The 23,741-nt window shown below is 48.6% G+C and overlaps 1 protein-coding gene across 1 annotated transcript in view; it reads right to left on the reverse strand.

Annotated features, from left to right (window-relative positions):
• radx (RPA1 related single stranded DNA binding protein) overlaps positions 1 to 23,741 on the reverse strand; it is a 108,809-nt gene that overhangs the window by 42,609 nt on the left and 42,459 nt on the right. Inside the window, exons 9-13 of the mRNA XM_070882862.1 lie at positions 18,382 to 18,549; positions 15,367 to 15,524; positions 8,458 to 8,651; positions 4,748 to 4,816; positions 4,575 to 4,634 (exon numbers count right to left, since the gene is read on the reverse strand). Of these exons, the coding sequence (XP_070738963.1) occupies positions 4,575 to 4,634; positions 4,748 to 4,816; positions 8,458 to 8,651; positions 15,367 to 15,524; positions 18,382 to 18,549 (649 nt within the window). The remainder of the gene's footprint in view (positions 1 to 4,574; positions 4,635 to 4,747; positions 4,817 to 8,457; positions 8,652 to 15,366; positions 15,525 to 18,381; positions 18,550 to 23,741) is intronic.

Here is a 23,741-nt window from a genome sequence, read left to right on the forward strand (position 1 = left end):
CAGTCGCTGGTGATTGGGGCTAAGCTCCCGACACATGCTGACGACAGCAATCTTGCTCCAAGTCCAGTTTGCACAGCTCTCAGTGGGACAAACATCCTCTGCCAGTCGACAAGCCGGACTGAGTGTTCCAAAAAAATGCAGGTCAAAGCCTGCCAAGATCCTCAGAATGAGATCTCAGTTTTCATCTACTTGCAGGAGGGTTTACGAAGTAAGCCTGGAATTTTACTTTGGGAATGCAAGACATAAATTTGGCAAATGAACCGCTCCGAGGTGAGTGTTCGTAACCTTGTGACCTCGAATTACAACCTGCCAACCATTCTGTCGGATGAAACATTCATATCATGCAGAAGTAACGTTTAGGCCTGTATGGAAAATCCCAGTTCGCTTATCCCTCTCCACTTGGTGAACAGTGTCTGGAGAGCAGTGAGCTGGAAGAATACACGAAGTATTCTTAATGAATACTTTGCGTCTGTTTTCACAAAGGAGCGGGGCGATACAGACATTTCTATCAGGGAAGAGGAGTGTGAAATATTAGATGAAATAAACATAGCGATAGAGGAGGTATTAAGGGGTTTAGCAGCTTTGAAAGTGGATAAGTCCCCAGGCCCGGATGAAATGTATCCCAGGTTGTTAAGCGAAGCAAAAGAGGAAATAGCAGAGGCTCTGACCATCATTTTCCAAACTTCTTTGGCTTCAGGTGTGGTGCCAGAGGACTGGAGGACTGTTAATGTGGTACCTTTGTTTAAGAGAGAAAGGGATAGACCGAGTAATTACAGGTCAGTCAAAATCTTCATTTCGAAATACATGGATTAATCAAGGACAGACGGCATGGATTTGTTAAGGGTCGTTTCTGACTAACTTGATTGAATTTTTTGAGGAGGTAACAAGGAGGGTCGATGAGGGTAGTGTATTTGATGTGGTGTATATAGATTTCAGCAAGGCTTTTGATAAGGTCCCACATGGGAGACTGGTCACGAAAGTAAAAGCCCATAGGATCTAGGGCAAAGTGGCAAGATGGATCCAAAATTAGCTAGGTGGCAGGAAGCAGGGGGTAATGGTTGATGGGTGTTTTTGTGACTGGAAGGCTGTTTCCAGTGGGGTTCCGCAGGGCTCAGTACTAGGTCACTTGCTTTTTGTGGTATACATCAATGATCCAGACTTGGAGATGGGGGATATGATTAAGAAGTTTGCAGATTATACTAAAATTGGTTGTGTGGTTGATAATGAAGAAGAAAGCTATAGACTGCAGGAAGATATCAATCCACTGGTCAGATGGATAGAACAGTAGCAAATGGAATTTAATCAGAGAAGTGTGAGGTAATGCATTTGGGGAGGGCTAATAAGGCAAGGGAATACACACTAAATGGTAGGACACTGAGAAGCGTAGAGGAACAAAGATCTCTGAAGGTAGCAGGCCAGGTAGATAAGGTGGTTAAGAAGGCATACGGAATGCTTGCCTTTATTAGCTGAGGCATAGAGTACAAGAGTAGGGAGGTTATGTTTGAACTGTATAAAACACTAGTTAGGCCACAGCTAGAGTACTGCGTGCAGTTCTGGTCACCACATTACAGGAAGGATGTGAATGCACTGGAGGGGGTTCAGAGGAGATTTACGAGGATGTTGCCGGGAGTGGAGAACCTTAGCTATGAGGACAGATTGGATAGGCTGGATTTGTTTTCCTCGGCTGAGGGAGGCCTCATGGAGGTGTATAAAATTATGAGGGGCCTGGATAGAATGGATAGAAAGGGCCCATTTCCCTTAGCAGAGGGGTCAACAACCAGGGGGCATAAAATTAAAGTAATTGATAGAAGGATGAGAGGGGATTTGAGCGGAAATTTCTTCACCCAGAGGGTGGTGGGGGTCTGGAACTCACTGCCTGAAAGGGTGGTAGAGGCAGAAACCCTCACCACATTTAAAAAGAACTTGGATGTGCATCTAAGGTGCTGTAACCTACAGGGCTACAGACCTTGAGCTGGAAAGTGGGATTCGGCTGGATAGTCTCTTGTTGGCCGGCACAGGCACGATGGGCCGAAATGGCCTCCTTCTGTGCTGTAAATTTCTATGATTCTATTCTATGAATACATGGCTATTCAGAACACTGCATTGTCACAGTAAAATCTGAAGCAATCGTTTACCAACCAGGGCAAGGTTTTAAAAAATTTATTCATTCATGGGATGTGGGCGTGGCTGGCAAGGCCGACATTTACTGTCCATCCCTAATTGCCCTTGAGAAGGTGGTGGTGAGCTGCCTTCTTGAACCGCTGCAGTCCGTATGGCGAAGGTACTCCCACAGTGCTGTCAGGGAGGGAGTTCCAAGATTCTGACCCAGCGATGATGAAGGAATGGCCGATATATTTCCAGGTCAGAATGGTGTGTAACTTGGAGGGGAACTTGGAGGTGGTGGTGTCCCCATCCGTCTGCTGCCCTTGTCCTTCTCAGTGGTAGAGGTCGCAGGTTTGATTAAGTAGATATTGCCAATTGGTGATTCCCTTTTTGAAAAATAATATTCGAGGGTGTACTCGATAGTACATTGTGTGTGCAGCTAGACTTGCTGTATATTCTGGGTGTGTGATTTCCTCTCAGATACAGATGAACACATCTCAGCAAAGCACAACTGGCCAGGGATAACTTCTTTGAATAGTGCCACGGGATCTTTTACATCCAACTGAGAGAGTAGACGGGGCCTTGGTTTAACGTCTCATCCGAAAGACGGCACCTCCGACAGCGCAGCACTCCCTCAGCACTGCACTGGGAGTATGAACCTTGATTTTTGTGCTCATTCGATAAATCTGGTAATTTGTGCGGTAAGAACATAAGAAATAGGAGCAGGAGTAGGCCATTTGGCTCCTCGAGCCTGCTCCGCCATTCAATAAGATCATGGACTCAGCTCCACTTCCCGGCCCGCTCCCCATAACCCTTTATTCCCTTATCGCTCAAAAATTTGTCCATCTCCGCCTTAAATATATTCAATGACCCAGTCCCCACAGCTCTCTGAGGCAGAGAATTCCAAAGATTTGCAACTTTCAGAGAAGAAATTTCTCCTCATCTCAATTTTAAATGGGCGACCCCTTATTCTAAGACTATGTCCCCTAGTTTTAGTTTCTCCTGAGTGGAAATATTCTCTCTGCATCCACATTGTCGAGTTCCCTCATTATCTTATATGTTTCAATAAGATCACCTCTCATTCTTTTGAACTCCAATGTGTATAGGCCCAACCTACTCAACCTATAAGTCAACCCCCTCATCTCCAGAATCAACCTAGTAAACCTTCTCTGAACAGCCTCCAATGCAAGTATATCCTTCCGTAAATAAGGAGACCAAAATTGTACGCAGTACTCCAGGTGTGGCCTCATCAGTACCCTGTACAGTTGTGGCAGGACTTCTCTGCTTTTATACTCTATCCCCCTTGCAATAAAGGCCAACATTCCATTTGTCTTCCTGATTACTTGCTGTACTTACATACTAACATTTTGTGTTTCATGCACAAGGACTCCCAGGTCTCTCTGTACTGCAGCACTTTGCAATTTTTCTCCATTTAAATTATAATTTGCTTTTCGATTATTTCTGCCAAAGTGGATAACCTCACATTTTCCCAGATTATACACCATGTGCCAAATTTTTGCCCGCTCACTTAGCTTGTCTATATCCTGTTGCAGATTTTATGTGTCCTCCTCACAATTTGCTTTCCCACCCATCTTTGTATCATCAGCAAACTTGGCTACATTACACTCGGTCCCTTCATCCAAGTCATTAATATAGATTGTAAATAGTTGAGGCCCCAGCACCGATCCCTGCGGCACCCCACGAGTTACTGTTTGCCAACCAGAAAATGACCCATTTATCTCCACTCCACTGTTTTCTGTTAGTTAACCAATCCTCTATCCATGCTAATATATTACCCCCAAATCGTGAACTTTTATCTTGTGCAGTAACCTCTTATGTGGCATCTTATTGAATGCCTTCTGGAAATCCATATACACCACATCCACTGGTTCCCCCTTATCCACCCTACTCATTACATCCTTAAAGAACTCTAGCAAATTTGTCAAAAATGGTTTCTCTTTCATAAAGCCATGCTGACTCTGCTTGATTGAATCATGCTTTTCCAAATGTCCCGCTAGTGCTTCCTTAATTATGGACTCCAACATTTCCCAACAACAGATGTTAGGCCAACTGGTCGATAGTTTTCTGCTTTTTGTCTGCCTCCTTTTTTTAAACATGTTCTTATGTAATCCAACCCACCACCCAGTTACACAAATGATCGCTACACAGCAAAAGCACATTGCCACCTTCCCACAGCAACTAGGGATGGGCAATAAATGCCAACCTTGCCAACAATGCCCACATCTCGAGTCTGAAATCTGCGTCGGTCGACGACAGATCAGCCGTGATGTGACTGATTGGCGGAACAGGCTTGAGGGGCTGAATGGCCTCCTCCTATCCCTCGCAAATAAAGGACTTGCATTTCTGCAGTGCCTCGCCACAATCTCGCGGCACCTCACGCACAATAATGCCTTTGAAGGGCAGGCACTATTGTGCTGGCTTCTGCTTCTGGTGCTATCAATCTCACTAACCTCTTCCGCCTGTCTGTCTGTCTCTTCCTCACCCCCATCGGTGGATCCTGCATCTTCTTCCTTGATTCAATGGATGACAAAAAGGACAATTGTTTGAATGTTCCCCAAAAGCAACCATGTGCAATAAACTAGAGGAAAGGGAGGCCACGACTGGCGATGGTGTGTAAACATACCTGAGCGCTTTGCGACATGGCCATTTGTTATAGTAAATCTTTTGTAAATCCCTCAAAGGATATCTACGTCTGAAAAACATAGAAGTGTTCGCACTTAGTCGCATTAACTCCATAACAGCCAGTTTCATAACACCGGTACAGGAAATAGCAGACAGTCAATGAACTTTGTTGTTTTTTTAAAAACTATAAATCATGCCTTTTTACAATCTACTACTTACTAGATTTTATTTTTATTTCTCAGCATCTAAAAATATTTGGATACTGTCAATTAAAACCAGCTTGGAACCACTAAAAATACAGAACCCAAACTCGTCCCGCGAGATGGACATCACATACAGCGGTGGTTCAGTGGGTAGCACTCTCGCCTCTGAGTCAGAAGGTTGTGGGTTCAGGTCCCACTCCAGAGACTGGGGCAGAAAAAATATAGATTGACACTCCAGTGCAGTGCTGAAGGAGTGCTGCACTGTCGGAGGTGCCGTCTTTCGGATGAGATGTAATGAGATCTCTCAGGTAAATGTAAAAGCTCCCATGGCATTAGAACAATAACTTGTATTTATATGGCGCCTTTAATGGGAGGGTGGAGATGGGGCGGTAGCTTGGAAGCATAGTGGGGTCAAGGGTTGCTTTTTGAGGAGTTAGGTGATGACCGCAGATTTGAGGGAAAGGGGAACACTACCTGAGAAGTGAGAACCGTTAAAAATGTCAGCTAACATGAGAGCCTGAAAAGGAAGTTGGGTGGTCCGCAGTTTGGTGGGAATAGGGTCAAGGGAGCAGGAAGTGGGTCTCATGGACAAGATGAGTGTGGAGAGGTCAAGAGGGGAGATCGGAGAGAAACTGGAGAAAGATGTGAGTTCAGGGCTAGGGCAGGGGGAGCCTCAGATGAAGTTTGGCCCGGTGGGCTAGGGGGAAGGAATTGAACTCGCAGAGACAGCTGATCGGATGGTCTCAATCTTTGATACAAAGAAGTCCATGAGCTCCTCACAGTTATTGTTGGAGGTGAGTGTGGTGGAGTCAGGGGAGGGGTTTGACAATACGGTTAGCAGTAGAGAATAGTAGCCAGGGATTATCTTTGCATTCCAGAATGATCCTGGAATAGTGAGCAGTTTTGGCAGACAAGAGTAGGACCCAATAATGCTTTACGTGGTCCAGCCAGATCGGGCAGTGAATGGCTAAACCAGTTGTCCACCACATCCGTTTAAGTCTGCGCCCCTTGGACTTGAAGGAGTGAATATGAGGACCATAGCAGGGGGAACAACCAGGGTGAAAGAGAGTAATGGTTTTAATAGGAACTAGGGCCTGAAAGGTGGTGGTGAGGGTGTGATTGAGCAGATTGGTGGCTGCAGAAATGTCATGGTGAATGGAGGGCCAAAGGCTGGACCAGTTGGGAGTTAATAAGTGCAGTTGTAAGAGAGTTTGGAGAGAGTTTTTTCCAGGGGCGGATGCAGAAGGAAGTAGGGTTGATGGGGGAAGGGCGATGTGGGTGGAGAGCGATATAAGGAAGTGGTCGAAGATGGCCTTATGACACGGTAGGAATAGTGAGGCCACAAGAGATGGCAACATCGAGGGGGTGGCTGTGAATATGGGTTGGGGAGTTCGCACGCAGTTAGAGATTAAGGGAGGATAGGATGGTAGTGAACTCAGTGGAGAGAGAGTATGATGAATTAAGGAAGAGCAGAGGTGTCCTGGGTCCAATATTTATCCCTCAACCAACATCACTAAAACAGATTATCTGGCCTTGATCTCATTGTTGTTTGTGGGAGCTTGTTGTGCGCAAATTGGCTAGTGCGTTTCCTTCATTGTAACAGTGACTGCATTTCAAAAATACTTCATTGGCAGAAAAGTGCTTTGAGACGTTCGGTGGTCGTGAAAGGCGCGACAGAAATGCAATTCCTTCTTCCCTACATTGCAACAGTGAGTTCACTGCAAAAGTACTTTGTTGACTCTGGGAGCTTTGGGATGCTCTGAGGTCATGAAAGGCGCTATATAAATTCAAGATTTGTTTTTTTCTTTTACAAGGGAGCACTGAGAAGAGGTATGAGCAGGTTCTGGCACCTCATTCAGTTTCAGAGTTGCAGTGGCCAAGGCTGGAGGGCTATTGAGAGGCTGCTCAGCCAGCAATGACACACGACAACGGGGGGTAGACTTTCAATCTGCCACTTGGACATAAAGCTGGCACTGGGGACCGAGTGCCCACTGCAGAAATCGCCCGCATTTCATCTCCATGGAAATCGACAAGGGGCAGCCAATCTGCAACAAGGGTTTTACGCCTGAGCGGCCAGTAGGGTTGGCAACTCTGACTGGGCGTATTCCTGGAGGTTTGATCACATGACCTCCCATCTCCAAGTCCGGTCAAACAGCCTTTTTTCTCTTATCTCCAATAATTTTTGTAACTATTAAAAGATATAAAGGTGTGAAAAAAAAATAAAACACAATTTTTTTTCATTCGCCTTTGATCTTTCTCCTGAGTTTGCTCATAGCAGTGTCCTGGAGATTAATCTCTAATTCCTGGAGATTCCAGGGCCATCCTGGAGGAGTTGGCGAACCTGGCTGCAAGTTGGAATCTACCTTAGTAATTCCCAACTGGGAAAGGTTCTATCTTCAGGTCATCATGATTATGTATAAATGGCTCCTATTTTTTTTGTAAAAACAGAGATCGGCCCTATTTATTTATCCTTTTTTCATCCTTGCAAAAAAAAGAGTCCTAGAATACAACTTTTCGTTGTGCTCATCAAAGTCAAAGTCCTGGAACTCCCTCCCCAACAGCACTGTGGGAGTACCTTCACCACACAGACTGCCGCGGTTCAAGGCGGCGGCTCACAACCACCTTCTCAAGGGCAATTGGGGATGAGCAATAAATGCTGGCCTTGCCAGCGACCCCCAGATCCTGGGAATGAATTAAAAAAAATAATGGATGTTAGGTCTGTGGAACTGATCAATCCCATGTTAGCATTACACCATGGGCCAGAGAGGCACTCTCTACTTTCCCAACTATGTGCCTTACAAGTTGGCATCAACTTGCACTTAAGTCAAGGTCTGTGCTGTGGATTTGTCCCATGAGATGGTTAGTTAAGACTGCTCACAATTCAGTTTAGTTTGGATCCTTATAGCTGTCAGAGTAAGAAGACTTCCGTCCTTCCGTGTGCCGCTTGAGCCCGTACCCCAAGGTGAGAGTGTTCGAGCCCACTGCACTATCCCCTCTACGCGCAGTGGTCTGAACACACCACTCTTCATCAACAGACCGTGGTATCAACTGTGGCTCAGTGGGTAGCACACTCGCCTCTGATTCAGAAGGGTGAGAGTTCAAGTCCCACTCCAGGGACTTTAGCACATAAATCTAGGCTCACACTCCCCAGTGTGGTGCTGAAGGAGGGCTGCACTGTCGGAGGTGCTGTTTTTTGGACGAGAGGTTAAATCGAAGCCCCGTCTGCCCTCTGAGGTGGAAGTTAAAAGATCCCACGGCACTATTTCGAAGAGCAGGGGAGTTATCCCCGGTGTCCTGGCCAATATTTATCCCTCAATCAACAAAACAAAAACAGATTATCTGGTCATCATGTTTGTGGGAGCATGCGGTGTGCAAATTGACTGCCGCGTTTCCTACATTACAACAGTGACTACACTTCAAAAGTATTTCATTGGCTGTAAAGCGCTTTGAGACGTCCGGTGGCCGTGAAAGGCGCTATATAAATGCAAGTTTTTCTTTCTTACAATACCTCAACATGTAGTGATTCATCACCGGCGATGAGCACCTCTTGTAGACCCTCACTGGCACTGCCTGAAGCTCCTTGGTTCGCTGGCTCGAACTGCTGTCTTTCTCTGGATCTTCCCCCAGTCTGACTGGTTCTGAAGACAAGGCTGAAATAGCGTTGTCTTTCTTCAGGGGCAGATCCGGTCTGTCTCGAGCCCTCTGTTCGTGATGAGAATAAAATTTTAATTTGTTATTCATCTGACTGCACATCTGGAGCAATTATTTCTAGAAACAGAGCAACAGGAGGAGGCCATTCGGCCCCTCGAGCCTGTTCCGCCATTCAATGGGATCGTGGCTGATCTATGACCTAACTCCATATGCCTGCCTTTGGACCATATCCCTAATACCTTTGGTTAACAGAAAGCTATCAATCTCAGATTCAAAATTAACAATTGACCTAGCATCAGTTGCCATTTGTGGAAGAAAGTTTGTGTGTGTGGAAGGGTTTCCTGATTTCACTCTGGAAAGGTCTGGCTCTAACTTTTAAACGATGTCCCCTAGTCCTAGAATCCCCAACCTATAGGACATAGTTTCTCTCTATCTACGCTATCTGTTCTCCTTAATATCTTGAATTCGCAGGACAATGTGCTTCTAACTCAAGAAGAATAAACCAAACAAGAGAAATAAAACACACGGCACATTTAAGGCCTTAACCTTTAGAATTCTCTACCCCAGAGAGCTGTGGAAGCTGGGTCATTGAATATATTTAAGGTTGAGATAGACAGATTTTTGAACGATAAAGGGAGTCAAGGGTTATGGGGAGCGGGCAGGTAGGTGGAGTTGAGGCCAAGATCAGATTAGCCATGATCTTACTGAATGGCGGAGCAGGCTCGAGGGACCAGATGGCCTACTCCTGCTCCTATTTCTTATGTCCTTCTTATGTTTTTTAATCATTGACTGCTTAATACTCGATATGAACTGATCCTTCTTATCGTATCCACGTACACTGCAACAAGTTAGAGCTACACAGCTGGTTCAAGATTTAATCCACCCGGATCAGGCCCCACCCACAAAACTGGCCACGCCCCCAGGTCGGAACTACAAGATTCCGCCCAATGTGCTGGGTTGGGAAGGATCGTCAAATTGCGCTCATTTTCTCGGGCGCAGACATTAGCCGGAACATTTTTTTCAGATCAAAAAATATTGAATTTACTGAGAAACTGACTGGTGAACAGTGATGAAAGTTGTAAATGGTTCAGTATAATTTTTTTTTCCAAAGTCATTTTCAGTGATTTTAAATCAGGTGACTCACAGGTGATGGACTGGATGTTCTGATTAAAAATGTTGATTTTTTTTTGGTGCTAAACCCATTTTCAGTTGTATTAATAAAACGGCACCAGGTGTTAAAATACATCAAAGAATACTTTTTAAATGGAAAGAAAAAGAATCTATTACGCTGTCCGATTGCATTGGTTCATGGAAGATTTGACGTTTGTGATTATGCAAATGAATTTTAGCGCAAACGTGAGCAGTAACCCAGTCAGCACAATCTCAGTGCATCTTGTGTCAGCGATTGGGCCCATAGCGTCATCTAAGACCATCAGTAGGTCGGGGCCATTGGAGGGAGCAGTGTGTGCTGCTGCAGGAGGGCGATGGCTGTGAAGTCAGGTCACTGATTGCAGTGCGGGCAGGCACAGCAGGAGGGGCGAAGGAGCAGCAAGAGTCCGTAGAGGGAAGTGACCGGGGCCCAGGAGAGATGCGAGTCTGGGGCCCAGAAGAGGCGAGGGCCCAGGGGCAGCACGGGCCAGCCCATACTATGATACGTGTGCGCACTCGGTCCGTGCAACTGAGCTGGTCTCCAGTCGTCTTGGGTAATCCTTGCCATTGGACCAAGACCTAGCTCTGTCAAGCCCGTGTGATGGCTGGTGTGCAACGGTCACCACACGTTAAAAAAATCCACACACAGGCATCTTCCACCCTTCAACATGTAGTTCGGGATCTGGAATATCAGGTCCCTCATTGAAACACCTGTGAACTCATCCTTTTTTGGCGTGGAAGCAAGTCATCCTCGCTTTGAGGGACTGCCTATGATGATATCTACACACACACACACACACACACAAAATACACACACAGGTACAATGTCCCGAATTCGGCTGCCCGAAAACCGCAATTGTCCAAAAACCAGACATTTTTGAAACGGCCAATATGGCGGCATCGGGCGGCGAGGGACAAGGAAACAGGTAAAAAAACACAGCGCCGAGAGGTGGGCGGCGAGGATCGGTTAATTGGCGGGCGGCGAGGAGCGCCAATAGCAAGGTCTGAAATCTGGAAACATTTGAAAACCGGCACGGTCTCGGTGTCGAGGTTGCCGGATATCAGATGTTGTACCTATATATAATATATATCGTAAGCTGTTAGATGGCAGCATGCGGGCCAATACAGTGGTCAAGGCCACTGCTGGGCAACAGCTGCTGAGTTTTGCCATTCTGGATGTCGCTGTAGTTGTTTGTCCTGTGAATAAACAAGGACTTCCACTCCCCCCGCCCCCGCCCCCACCTCCTCCTCCCCCCCCCACCTCCTCCTTCCCCCCCCCCCCACCTCCTCCTCCTCCTCCCCCCCCCCACCTCCTCCTCCTCCTCCCCCCCCCCACCTCCCCCTCCTCCTCCCCCCACCCCCCACCTCCTCCTCCCCCCCCCACCTCCTCCTTCCCCCCCCCCCCCCCACCTCCTCCTCCTCCTCCCCCCCCCACCTCCCCCTCCTCCTCCCCCCACCCCCCACCTCCTCCTCCCCCCCCCCCCCACCTCCTCCTCCTCCTCCCCCCCCCACCTCCTCCTCCTCCTCCCCCCCCCCACCTCCTCCTCCCCCCCCCACCTCCTCCTCCTCCCCCCCCCCACCTCCTCCTCCTCCCCCCCCCCCCCACCTCCTCCTCCTCCCCCCCCCACCTCCTCCTCCTCCCCCCCCCCCCCACCTCCTCCTCCCCCCCCCCCACCTCCTCCTCCCCCCCCCCCCCCACCTCCTCCTCCTCCTCCCCCCCCCCCCCCACCTCCTCCTCCTCCTCCCCCCCCCACCTCCTCCTCCTCCTCCTCCCCCCCCCACCTCCTCCTCCTCCTCCTCCCCCCCCCCACCTCCTCCTCCTCCTCCCCCCCCCCCACCTCCTCCTCCTCCCCCCCCCCCACCTCCTCCTCCTCCCCCCCCCACCTCCTCCTCCTCCCCCCCCCCCCACCTCCTCCTCCTCCTCCCCCCCCCCACCTCCTCCTCCTCCCCCCCCCCCCACCTCCTCCTCCTCCTCCCCCCCCCCACCTCCTCCTCCTCCCCCCCCCCCCACCTCCTCCTCCTCCCCCCCCCCCCCCACCTCCTCCTCCTCCTCCCCCCCCCCCCACCACCTCCACCCCCGTGCTTTGTAACTCTCCCCACTCATGGTAATCTAAGTCGACTGCACTGCATGGCGCGACGGGCCACAGGGGTGGAAGGAACAAATGACAGGTAACGCCATCCTGCCCATCACTCCCTCGGGCCCCAGCTCATGTCCAGTTCGCTCAAAGACACAATTGCATTCGCTTCGAGAGGCGGCAAAGGGGCGGAGGAAAATCAGCCGCACACTTCCCATTCCTCAGGTAAGCTGCATGAACTGCAACTGGACGACAAAAGGAGCTGCACTAGATTGAGGCGGATAAAATTATGAGTGGAGGAAAGACCTATTTCCCTTAGCAGAGGGATTAACAACAGGGGGCACGAATTTAAAGTAATTGGTAGAAGGTTTAGAGGGATTTGAGGGGAAATTTCTTTTTGCAGAGGGTGGTGGGGTCTGGAACTCACTGCCTGAAAGGGTGGCAGAGGCAGAAACCCTCACATTTAAAAAGCACCTGGATGTGCACTTGAAATGCTGTAACCTACAGGGCTACAGACCAAGAGCTGGAAGGTGGGATTAGGCTGGATAGCCTCTTGTTAGCCAGCACAGACACGATGGGCTGAATGGCCTCCTTCTGTGTTGTAATTTTTCTACGATTCTATGATGATCTTCCAGAGTGAGCGGCACTGGCTAACCTTTGAAAATCTCGGGGTGATGCTGGTATCTGACTGGGCAGCGCCTCAGGGTCAAGGGTGTTTTGAAACCAGCTCAAGCCGGTGCAATCAGCTTGAATTTTATGCATCCATCCTATTATTACTTGCTGTGCAGCAGTGAACAGTTTGGAAGGATTGGGTATCGAGCTATAAGGCACCAAAGATTTTTCGATCCCATGTCATTTAGCATGCAAGCACACAGAAATTTGAGTTACTGTGGCTGCTTATTCACTTTTGTCTGGTAATCACACAATACAACTGTTGAAAAGTGAAGGCTCGGGGTGACCTAATAGAGGTCTTTAAAATTATGAAAGGTTTTGATAAGAGTGGATATAGAGAGAATGTTTCCACTTGTGGAGAAGAACATAATCAGAGACCATCAATATAAGATAGTCAGCAAGAAATCAAATCGGGAATTCAGAAGAAACTTCTTTACCCAGAGAGTGGTGAGAATGTGGAACTCACTGCCACTGGGGGTAGTTGAGGGGAATAGTATCGATGCATTTAAAGGGAAGCTCGATAAGCACACGAGGGAGAAAAGAATGGGATATGTGGATAGGGCGAGATGAAGAAGCGTGGGAAGGAGCTTGTGTGGAGCATAAACACCGGCTTGGATCTGTAGGGCCGAATGGCCTGTTTCTGTGCTGTATACTCTATGGGGCCGAAATTCAGGGTCTCAGAAAGACCCGTTACTGTCTGGTTTGTGGCAGAATCCTGTGGACACAGCTTTGGGGTCAACTGGCCGACCCAACCCAAATTCAGGTCGGGGATTTTTCGGTCTGGACCCGATACCGCCCCGGTCCTGTTGACGGCTGCAAGCGCACTTTCAGAATGCGCACCACCGCTCTCCCTCACCTTAAAAATGCACCGACCTAAATTCAGGCCGAAAACTTGTTGCCCGCCGCGCGGTGCCCCTGACAGCTTTCTTTGTCGGTGCACCTTCTCCGCACTGAGTGCGGCCTGGAAGCGCGGCGGCCCTTCAAGGGGGGGGCCCACTGCCGCAGCCGCCATGTATTCATTTTTGCCAGCCGACTTTCCGATCAGCCAGCAAGATAGTGCCCACGGGTTCAGCCGGGCTGCCAAACCCTCTTGGGTGCCAGGCCACTGGCCCGGCCGAAACTCTTCCTGGTGGCCCAGTGGCCGAAGATTAACAATGATCGAATCTCTCCCCTTTAATGAGGGGAGAGAGCGCGGTGACGCACACGCGCAGTGACGTCACCATCACTCTGCCGCTGATTGACAGCGGTGGATTCCTGGTCCAGACCCAAATTCAGTCCCTCAGCCTGCCTTCCTGTCTATGTCCTGCCCCCACTATGACCGATTTCGAAGTCCTGAAAATCGATCTTCCAACCGCATCGTGGATCCGCGCGATAAGTTCTCAAAAACAATCAGAGGGGCACCAGCTTTCTTGAGCTATTGAATTTCGGCCCCTATGTAATATAACTATAAGCATCAATTGTGCAAGAAAAAAAAACGCGCCGTCTTATCTTGAGAAGTATGCTGCAATGCTACATCGTTCCAAAATGGAGTCTTTCTCGGACACTACATGGAGAACATCTCCACATACAATATGCATACAGGATGGAGCACAACATAATCAACAACGTGTATTTATATAGCGCCTTTAATGTAGTGAAACATCCCAAGGCACTTCACAGGAGTGTTATAAGGCAAAAAAATAAATTTGACACTGAGCCAGATAAGAAGAAATTATGGCAGGTGATCAAAAGCTTGCTCAAAGAGGTATGTTTAAAGGAGCGTCTTAAAGGAGGACAGAGAGGAGAGGTTTAGGTAGGGAGTTCCAGAGCTTGGGGCCCAGGCAGCTGAAGGCACGGCCACCAATGGCTGAGCAATTACCATCAGGGATGCTCAAGAGGGCAGAATTCGAGCGTAGATTTCTCAGGGGGCTTGTGGGGCTATTAGAGAGATAGGGAGGGGCGAGGCCTTGGAGGAATTTATAAACAAGGATGAAAATTTTTGAAGTCGAGGTGTTGCTTAACCGGGAGCCAATGTAGGTCAACGAGCACAGGGGTGATGGGTGAGCAGGATTTGGAGAGCGTGTGCTTATTTAGAACAACAGAAAAAGAACGAGCATTTATCCAGTGCCTCATGATGTCCTCAGGTCGGCGTGGGGTCACAGTGCGGTGAGGACAAGAGGCCCGAGGCAGTAGACCCAAGGCCTGACCACTGCTAAGAAGGAGTTCAAACGAGTCGGCCTCAGTGTTAGGCTCCAGCCAGACCTAACAGGGCGTGTGGAAAGCAGGTAGATAGGAACATAGATAGGCTGTGGCCTAAGGCCCAAAATAGCAATCAGACAGCTGCAAGTGGGTTGGACGGCTAGAAGGCATCTCGGGTAGATCAGGTGGGCAACCGGAAAATTGGTTGAAAGCACTTTGGGAAATTGAGCGGGAAACACCTGAAAATTAGGTGAAAAATAAAATGGCGGGGGATACGGCCAACTCCTGCAACAGCGCCACAGACTGCCGGAGGTCCCCAATTACAGTATGACATGTACAAAATGATACAAGCCTTTCCCACGCGGTTTACCCATTATAAACGCTGACACAAAAAGTGTGACACAGGGAGCAAGGCCCATGTAGACATCAAATGCCCCCTATGTGGAAGACTTAATACATCACAGAGAAGAGTGAACATGACTTGCGAACTCGAACAGACCGGCACTAAACTGGGGACGAGCCCACTCTGGGGCGATGCCATGAAAGGGTCCTCGGGCCACACAAACGAGGCCAGTTTGCGGACATGGCTGACCACAGCGGTTCCAAACAATGCCCCTTGGGTGCAGCTGGAGGAAGAGCATGTCCGGAGGCCACCCTACCCCTCCAGCTAATGCCGCTAAGCTTTCTCATACCTGCACGGCCTCTGCTCCCAGCCTCTCGGTTGAGTCAGTGTGACAGACGTATCGAACGGCCACGATGGTGCCCTGAAGGGCAATCCACTTGTGCTCCCTGTAATGCAGGTTTTCAATCACCTTCTTCAATTCACTTGTGGAGGTCAAGGGAGGCCCGGCTGGAGAATTAAAACTCATTATATATACGAGATTGAAACCACAAACAGCGTAAAAGCAAACCAAGCACTCAACAAAATAAATTAACAATGCTTTATCTGCGGCAAGATCACAACTCGGCTTTCTGCTGTTTCAAGACCCAATTACATCCATTCTCACCGGTGACAGCACCCTTTCTCTGCTCTTATCAAGGAGCTATTTGCTTAAAATTATGCATTCATAAAATGTCTGTGGCAGCACAGCTAAGAGCAAGTGCTCTACTCGGAACTCCTTCACGGCAAGCGAGCCAAAGATGGGCAGAGGAAACGTTTCAAGGACATCCCCAAAGCCTCCCTGATAAAGTGCAACATCCCACCGACACGTGGGAGTCCCTGGCCAAAGACCGCCCTAAATGGAGGAAGTGCATCCGGGAGGGCGCTGAGCACCTTGAGTCTCGTCACCGAGAGCATGCAGAAACCAAGCGCAGGCAGCGGAAGGAGCGTGCGGCAAACCAGTCCCACCCACCCCTCCCCTCAACGACTGTCTGTTCCACCTGTGACAGAGACTGTGGTTCTCGCATTGGACTGTACAGCCATCAAAGAACTCATGTTAAGAGTGGAAGCAAGTGTTCCTTGATTCCGAGGGATTGCCTATGATGATAAATGGTTTGAATGAACAGGATAAATACAGGGCGCCCTCACTACACTCTTCTGTCATGTCTCGCTGTGATCCGGTGACGGCCCTTCGAGCCGGATGGCAGAGTTTTCAGGCAGCCCAAAGTGGTGAGGAGTGAGCCCCAGTCGGATGTGTTTACTCTCCGTCCCTTTCTGCCTCTCTCTGCACTCAGAAAATGTAAATACAATGAGGAGGAGGTCAACAGGGCACTCTGCATTCCTTCGCAAACCCCTACCTTGCTGCCACGGTCATGCTCTTGGGGGAAGAAATAAAGACTTGCATTTCTATAGTGCCAGTCATGCCCTCAGGAGATCCCAAAGAACCTCACAGCCAATGAAGTACTTTTTTTTTGATGTGTAGTCACTGTTGTAATGTGGTGGAGGTGCGGCGAATGTGGGTACAGGGCCCAGGGGTAGCACGGGCCTGCCCACACTGCGATATGTGCGCGCGCTTGGCCGGGCAGCAGAGCAGGTCTCCAGTCGTCCTGGTTAATGCATGCCACTGGATAAAGGCCTAGCTCTGTCAAGCCCGCGTGGTGGCTGGTGTGCAATGGACACCACACGTTAAAAAAATCCACTCACAGGCATCTTCCACCCCCTCAATTGGAGTTCAGGACTGGAACATTGGGTCCTTCATTGAAACATCTGGAACTCACGTGGAAGCAAGTCATCCTCGTTCAAGGGACTGCCTATGATGATGGGAAACGCAGCAGCCAGTTTGCGCACAGCAAGCTCCCACAAACATCAATGTGATAATGACCAGATATTCTGTGTTTTTGCAATGTTGATTGCGGGATAAATATTGGCCAAGATAATCAGGAGAACTCCCCTGCTCTTCTTCGAAATAGTGCCATGGGATCATTTACATCTACCTGACGGGGCAGACGGGGCCTCGATTTATCATCTCATCTGAAAGATGGATTTAATAGGAAACATAGAAACATAGACAATAGGTGCAGGAGTAGGCCATTCGACCCTTCGAACCTGCACCATCATTCAGTAAGATCATGGCTGATCATTCACATCAGTACCCCTTTCCTGCTTTCTCTCCATACCCCTTGATCCCTTTAGCCATAAGGGCCATATCTAACTCCCTCTTGAATATCTCTAACGAACGGGCATCAACTCCTCTCTGCGGTAGGGAATTCTACAGGTTCACAATTCTCTGAGTGAAGAAGTTTCTCCTTATCTCGGTCCTAAATGGCTTACCCCTTATCCTAAGACTGTGTCCCCTGGTTCTGGACTTCCCCAACATCGGGAACATTCTTCCTGCATCTAACCTGTCCAGTCCCGTCGGAATTTTATATGTTTCTATGAGATCCCTTCTCATCCGTCTAAACTCCAGTGAATACAGGCAAAGTCGATCCAGCCTCCCCTCATATGTCAGTCCTGCCATCCCGGGAATTAGTATGGTGAACCTTCGCTGCACTCCCTCAATAGCAAGAACGTTCTTCTCAGATTAGAAGACCAAAACTGAACACAATATTCCAGGTGAGGCCTCACCAAGGCCCTGTAAAACTGCAGTAAGATCTCCCTGCTTCTATACTCAAATTCCCTAGCTATGAAGGCCAACGTGCCATTTGCCTTCTTCACCGCCTGCTGTACCTGCATGTCTACCTTCAGTGACTGATGTACCATAACACCCAGGTCTCGTTGCACCTCCCCTTTTCCTAATCTGCCGCTATTCAGATCATATTCTGCCTTCGTGTTTTTGTCACCAAAGTGGATAACCTCACATTTATCCACATTATACTGCATCTGCCATGCCATTTGCCCACTCACCTAACCTATCCAAGTCACCCTGCAGCCTCTTAGCATCCTCCTCACAGCTCACACTGCCAATCAGCTTAGTGTCATCTGCAAACTTGGAGATATTACACTCAATTCCTTCATCTAAATCATTAATGTATATTGTAAATAGCTGGGGTCCCAGCACCGAGCCCTGCGGCACCTCACTAGTTACTGTCTGCCATTCCGAAAAGGACCCGTTTATCCCGACTCTCTGCTTCCTGTCTGCACATGGAGGTGACACTGTACAAGGAAGAATTGCTGGGACACAGAACAGCAGGGATGGATGTCCCTAGCACTCAACTGTGCTTAATCTCTGCCTTATCCGGTCCCCCTGTACTGTGTTAATCCGATACGACAGGAGGTCACAGACACTGCAAACGAATGCAATGCGCAGCACGTCCAACACCATTCTTACCGTCAAGATTTTTACAGTAATCCTGAAATAGGGTCGGGGCCGGAGGGAATGAATAGTAGCCGCCAATGACAGACTTCTTCAGCACATCCTTCTCGCACTGTACTTTTATCCACTGAATGAAACCCTGCACTTTTGGATTCTGTGTGTACGGTTGACCTTTGTGGTTCCCTGAAAATGAATATCAACAGAGATGTGTCTTGGGCCAGAGGGAAAGAAAGACAGACTTGCAATTATATAGCGCCTTTCATGACCACCGGACGTCCTAAAGCGCTTTACAACCAATTAAGTACTTTTGGAGTGTAGTCACTGCTGTAATGTGGGAAACGCAGCAGCCAATTTGCGCACAGCAAGCTCCCACAAATAGCAATGTGATAATGCCAGATAAACTGTTTTTAGTGATGTTGATTGAGGGATAAATATTGGCCAGGACACCGGGGTTAACTCTCTTGCTCTCTTTGCAATAGTGCCATTGGATCTTTTACATCCACCTGAGAGAGCAGACTGGTCCTCAGTTTAACGTCTCACTTGAAAGATGGCACCTCCGACAGTGCAGCACTCCCTCAGTTCTGCACTGGAGTGCCAGCTTAGATTTATGTGCTCAAGTCCCTGGAGAGAAGATCAGCAGAACGGACGACAGCATTGGGTTTCGCAGAACAATTATGAACAAGCAGGGTTAACAACCTCACCATCAACAGAATGGTACGCACAACAGACAGGATGCTTGTCGAATAGCACAGAGGAGGCGATTCGACCCATCGTGCAATCACCAGCTCACTGAAAGAGCTGCCCAATTAGTCCCACTCCCTTGCTATTTCCTCACAGCTCTGCAAATGTTGCCACAGTGAGGGTGCAGAGGAGATTTACTGGTATGATACCGGGGATGAGAAACTTCAGGTAGGTGGAGAGACTGGTGAAGCCGGGATTGTTCTATTTCGTGCAGAGAAGGTTAAGGGCGAGATTGAAGTAGTGGTGCTCAAAATCACGAGGGGTTGTGATAGAGTAGACAGGGAGGAACTGTTTCCAGTGGCGGGAGTGTCGGTAACCAGAGGACTTCGATTTAAGGGGATTGGCTAAAGAACCAGAGTGGAGATGAGGAGAATTGTTTTACGCAGCGAGTTGCTGTGATCTGGAATGTGCGGCCTGAAAGGGTGGTGGAAGCTGATCCGATAGTAACTTTCAAAAGGGAATTGGATATAGCCTTGAAAAGGAAACATTTGCAGAGCTATGGGGAAAGAGTGGGGTGGGAGAGGAGTGCGATTTATTGGACAGCTCAAAGAGCCAGCACAGGAATGATGGGCCGAATGTTCTCCTCCCGTGCGGTGAGATTCTGTGATCGAGCTAGCAACCTGTGGCTTCTATAGATGATTGCTTGGGTGTGTCAATTTAGGCAAAGCCTTCAGCAACAAATGATTCATTCTTAACGGTATCGGCACAGGTTCACTGCTGAGCAGGAAAACAACCTTGTGGAAGTATACAGGATTATGGATGAACGGGAGCAATTAGTCGATAATTTAGTCCTCCAGGTTTCAAATGACAACACAGCCCCACATGAGGGGAGCTCGAATGAATTGTGTGCCATTTGAATCCGATGATTAAATTACAGCCTTCCATTCATCCGCTGCCATTTATTTATAATATATATGGACCGCAGACTCAAAAGCAAAGAGCAATACTGAGGACAGTACAAAGCAACACTAAAATGAGGCTGATTGAAGTAGTCATCACTGCAAAATAATACAGACAGCTGAGTCACCGTTTAAAGACATCACAGTTACTGGTGGGTTTGGGATTCACCAAAGGTTTGTTAAGGGTTTTTTTCTTTACTTGAGAATAGCAGGGAAGAATTAAAGGAGAAAAGAAACACAGCTAGGTATAAGATATGCTGGAGATTCTTTTGTCTTAATCACTCTGGCAATGCAATTGAAATCGAAGATCAAAAGATTTAACACAAAAGCAAATTACAGTGGATGCTCAGGCAGTGGAGAGAGAAAGAGAGTTAACGTTTCGAGTCGATGACCTTTCTTCAGAACTGGCGATAGGTCATCGACCTGAAAGGTTAACGTTGTTTCTCTCTCCACAGATGCTGCCTGACCTGCTGAGTATCAAAAGATTTAAGGTTGCTTAAGATTGCTTTGTACCATCATCCCTTGTGTCATTGAATCTCTCCTGCCTTCCACCCTATCACAGACCTTCCCTTTTGTTCTTTCCTCCCCTCCCTCCTATCCCTACCCCTGTACTTGCTTAAAATAATAAATTTTATTTATATCGCACCTTTAAACATAGTAAAAGGTCCCAAGCCGTTTCACAGCAGTGTTTTAAGACAAAACAGATAAATTTAACACCAAGCCTCAAAAGAAGAAATTAAGGCAGATGACCAACAGCTTGGTTAAAGAGGTAGGTTTTAAGGAGCGTCTTAAAGGAGGAAAGAGAGGTAGAGAGGCGGAGAGGTTTAGGGAGGGAGTTCCAGAGCTTAGGGCCCAGGCAGCTGAGGGCACGGCCACCAATGGTTGAGCAGTTATAATCAGGGATGTTCAAGAGGGCAGAATTTGAGGAACGCAGACATCTTATGGGTTTGTGAGGCTGAAAAAGATTACAGAGATAGGGATGGGCGAGGCCATGGAGGGATGTGTAAACAAGGATGAGAATTTTGAAATCGAGGCGTTGTTTAACCGGGAGCCAATGTAGGTCAGCGAGCACAGGGGTGATGGGTGAGCGGGACTTGGTGCGAGTTAGGACACAAGGTCATCCAAAACTCAACAGCCTAAGTTTATGTAGTGTAGAATGTGGGAGGCCAGCCAGGAGTGAGTTGAAGTAGTCAAATCTAGAGGTAACAAAGGCATGGATGAGGGTTTCAGCAGCAGAAGAGCTGAGGTGGAGGTGGGCAATGTTACGGAGGTGGATAAAAGGCGATTTTAGTTATGCCGTGGGTATGTGGCTGGAAACTTATTTCAGGGTCAAATATGACACCTAGGTTGCGAACAGTCGAGTTTAGCCTCAGACAGATGCTAAGGAGAGGGATGGAGTCAATAGTTAGGGAATGCAGTTTGTGGCAGGGACCAAAGATAATGGCTTCGCTCTTCCCAGTATTTAATTGGGAGAAAATTTCTGCTCATCCAGAACTGGATACCGTTTGACCCGCTGAGATATCCAGCATTTTTGTTATTTTTAAGATTTAGGGGCTGAAATTGCCACTCCCGATAAGGCCTCTGGTCGCCTGAAAGAAACAGACACGGGGCGGTGAGTTATGGCCGCCGAGTCTCTGCGGAGAGGCTGCCATTTTGAAAATGGCCCATCCTCAGTTTTAGAGCATTGTCCGAGTCCGCTCCGCCCGTTTTCCCGCCACAGCGTGCACATGCCAACCCCTTACCGAAATTGCTCCCTCGGGAAAGTGACCCTTTCCCGGAATTGCCCCCGAGGCCGGTCGGTGCCCCCGACAGGTTTTCATGTCAGTGCACTCTCTGTGGCTGGGTGGCTCGTCCACCCTTAAAGGGGAGATGGTACGGCCGACGACGCCATGTTGTTTTTTTTTGTTGGCCGACTGCCAGGTAGGGCCGAAAATTATGGCCGCTGGTTCGGCCGGGCCGCCAACAGGCAGTCTGCCAGCACCTCTTGGGTGCCAGGCCGCTGACCCGTCCGAAACCCTCCCTGGTGGCTCAGTGGTTGCCACTAAAGTGGCTGCAGAGTTCGCAGTGGCCCTCCCCTTTAACTGAAGGGGAGAGACGTTGTGACACGATGACATCATCTGCGCGGCGCTGATGCCTTGCAGCGCCGGTCACCCCACCCTGTCCCCACTCCGCCCAGCCCCCACTTTCACCCCGCTCAAAAAAAACCCCGAAGTGCTGAAATTCAACGGTTTGTCCACCCCAATCATTGAGGCAACCAGAACGCATCGAAACAGGTCGGTGCGCCTCATTTCAGGCGGTGGGCAATTTCGGCCCCACGAGGTAATTGTCAAAAGAACTAAGGGAAGATGAGTTTTTTCTTTACATCGTGAGTTGTTGTGATCGGGAACGCGCTGCCTGAAAGGGCAGTGGAAGCAGATTCAATCGTTACTTTCAAAATGGAGTTGGATACTTTGAAAATGAAACAAAAAATGGGAATTTGGGTAAATAAATGAAAAGGAACAAAATGCTAGGCTTTGGGGGAAGGGCAGGGAGTGGGACTAATCGGATTGCTCTTTCAAAGAGCCGCCACAGGCAAGCTGGGCCAAATGGTCTCCTGCTGTGCTGAAAGCTTCTATGAAATTCACATGTAGCATTTCGAACAAAGGACTTCAAAATGGAAAGCATCAAAATTAACTTGTGGTAGCAACTAAGTGACTGTAAAAGATGTTTGTTTTGTATTTCTGTCTGGTTTACTGAAGTATGGCAATGTGCAATAATAATAGTATATATGAAATTGACTACCTGCCCACGTACCGCCCATCGGTCATGGAATCTCCTGGACCAATCTGCAATGGAATAAAATTGGGAGATTCCTCTCCAACCCCAAGGCGATCAAAGCTAACCCAGATCATCACATAGCATCTGATATATTACCGACCGTTGATAAGATGTGACCTTTCCAATGAGGAACTGGTCCTGCCCTCTCTTGAAGCCACGTAGAAATTCTACACTCACCACCCGAGCCGGTAACACGTTCCATAGGTCTCGTATCCTTGGGGAATAGAAGTGTCCAGCATCTAACCTAACCCTCCCCTTACATAGCTTACAGACATGACCTCTGGTCAGCTCCAACCCATCAAGTTGAAATAGCCTTTCAAGGGGAACACAGTCATGCCCATTCACAATTTTGTAATCCTCAATCTAATCACCTACTACTCATTTATGAAGGGAACAGACCCTTACTATACCACATACCGGCTTTCGACCAGTATCCACTAAAAGCCCAATGACTCCCACAGCTACCTGGACTAAACTTCCTCCCACCCTGCATCCTGTAAGAACTCCATTCCATTCTCCCAGTTTCTCTGTCTCCGTCGCATTTGCTCTGACAACGCCACCTTTCACACTAGTGCCTCTGACATGTCTTCTTTTTTCCTCAACCAAGGATTCCCCTCCGCCATGGTTAATATAGCCCTCGACCGTGTCCGTTCTATTTCCTGCACCTCTGGTCTCACCCCTTCCCCATCCTCTCCGAACCAGGACAGGGTTCCCCTTGTCCTCACCTTTCACCCCACCAGTTTCCACGTTCAACGGATTATCCTCTGCCATTTCTGCCACCTCCAGCATGAGCCCACCACCAATCACATCCTCCCCTCCCCTTTCAGCATCCCTCCGCGACAGCCTGGTCCATTCCGCAGTCACCCCCCCAGCACCCCCTCCCGTTCCCATGGCACCTTCCCGTGCAAGCGCAGGAGA

The sequence above is a fragment of the Pristiophorus japonicus genome, chromosome 6 (assembly GCF_044704955.1).
Source record: "Pristiophorus japonicus isolate sPriJap1 chromosome 6, sPriJap1.hap1, whole genome shotgun sequence".
NCBI classification, from domain to species: Eukaryota; Metazoa; Chordata; class Chondrichthyes; family Pristiophoridae; genus Pristiophorus; species Pristiophorus japonicus.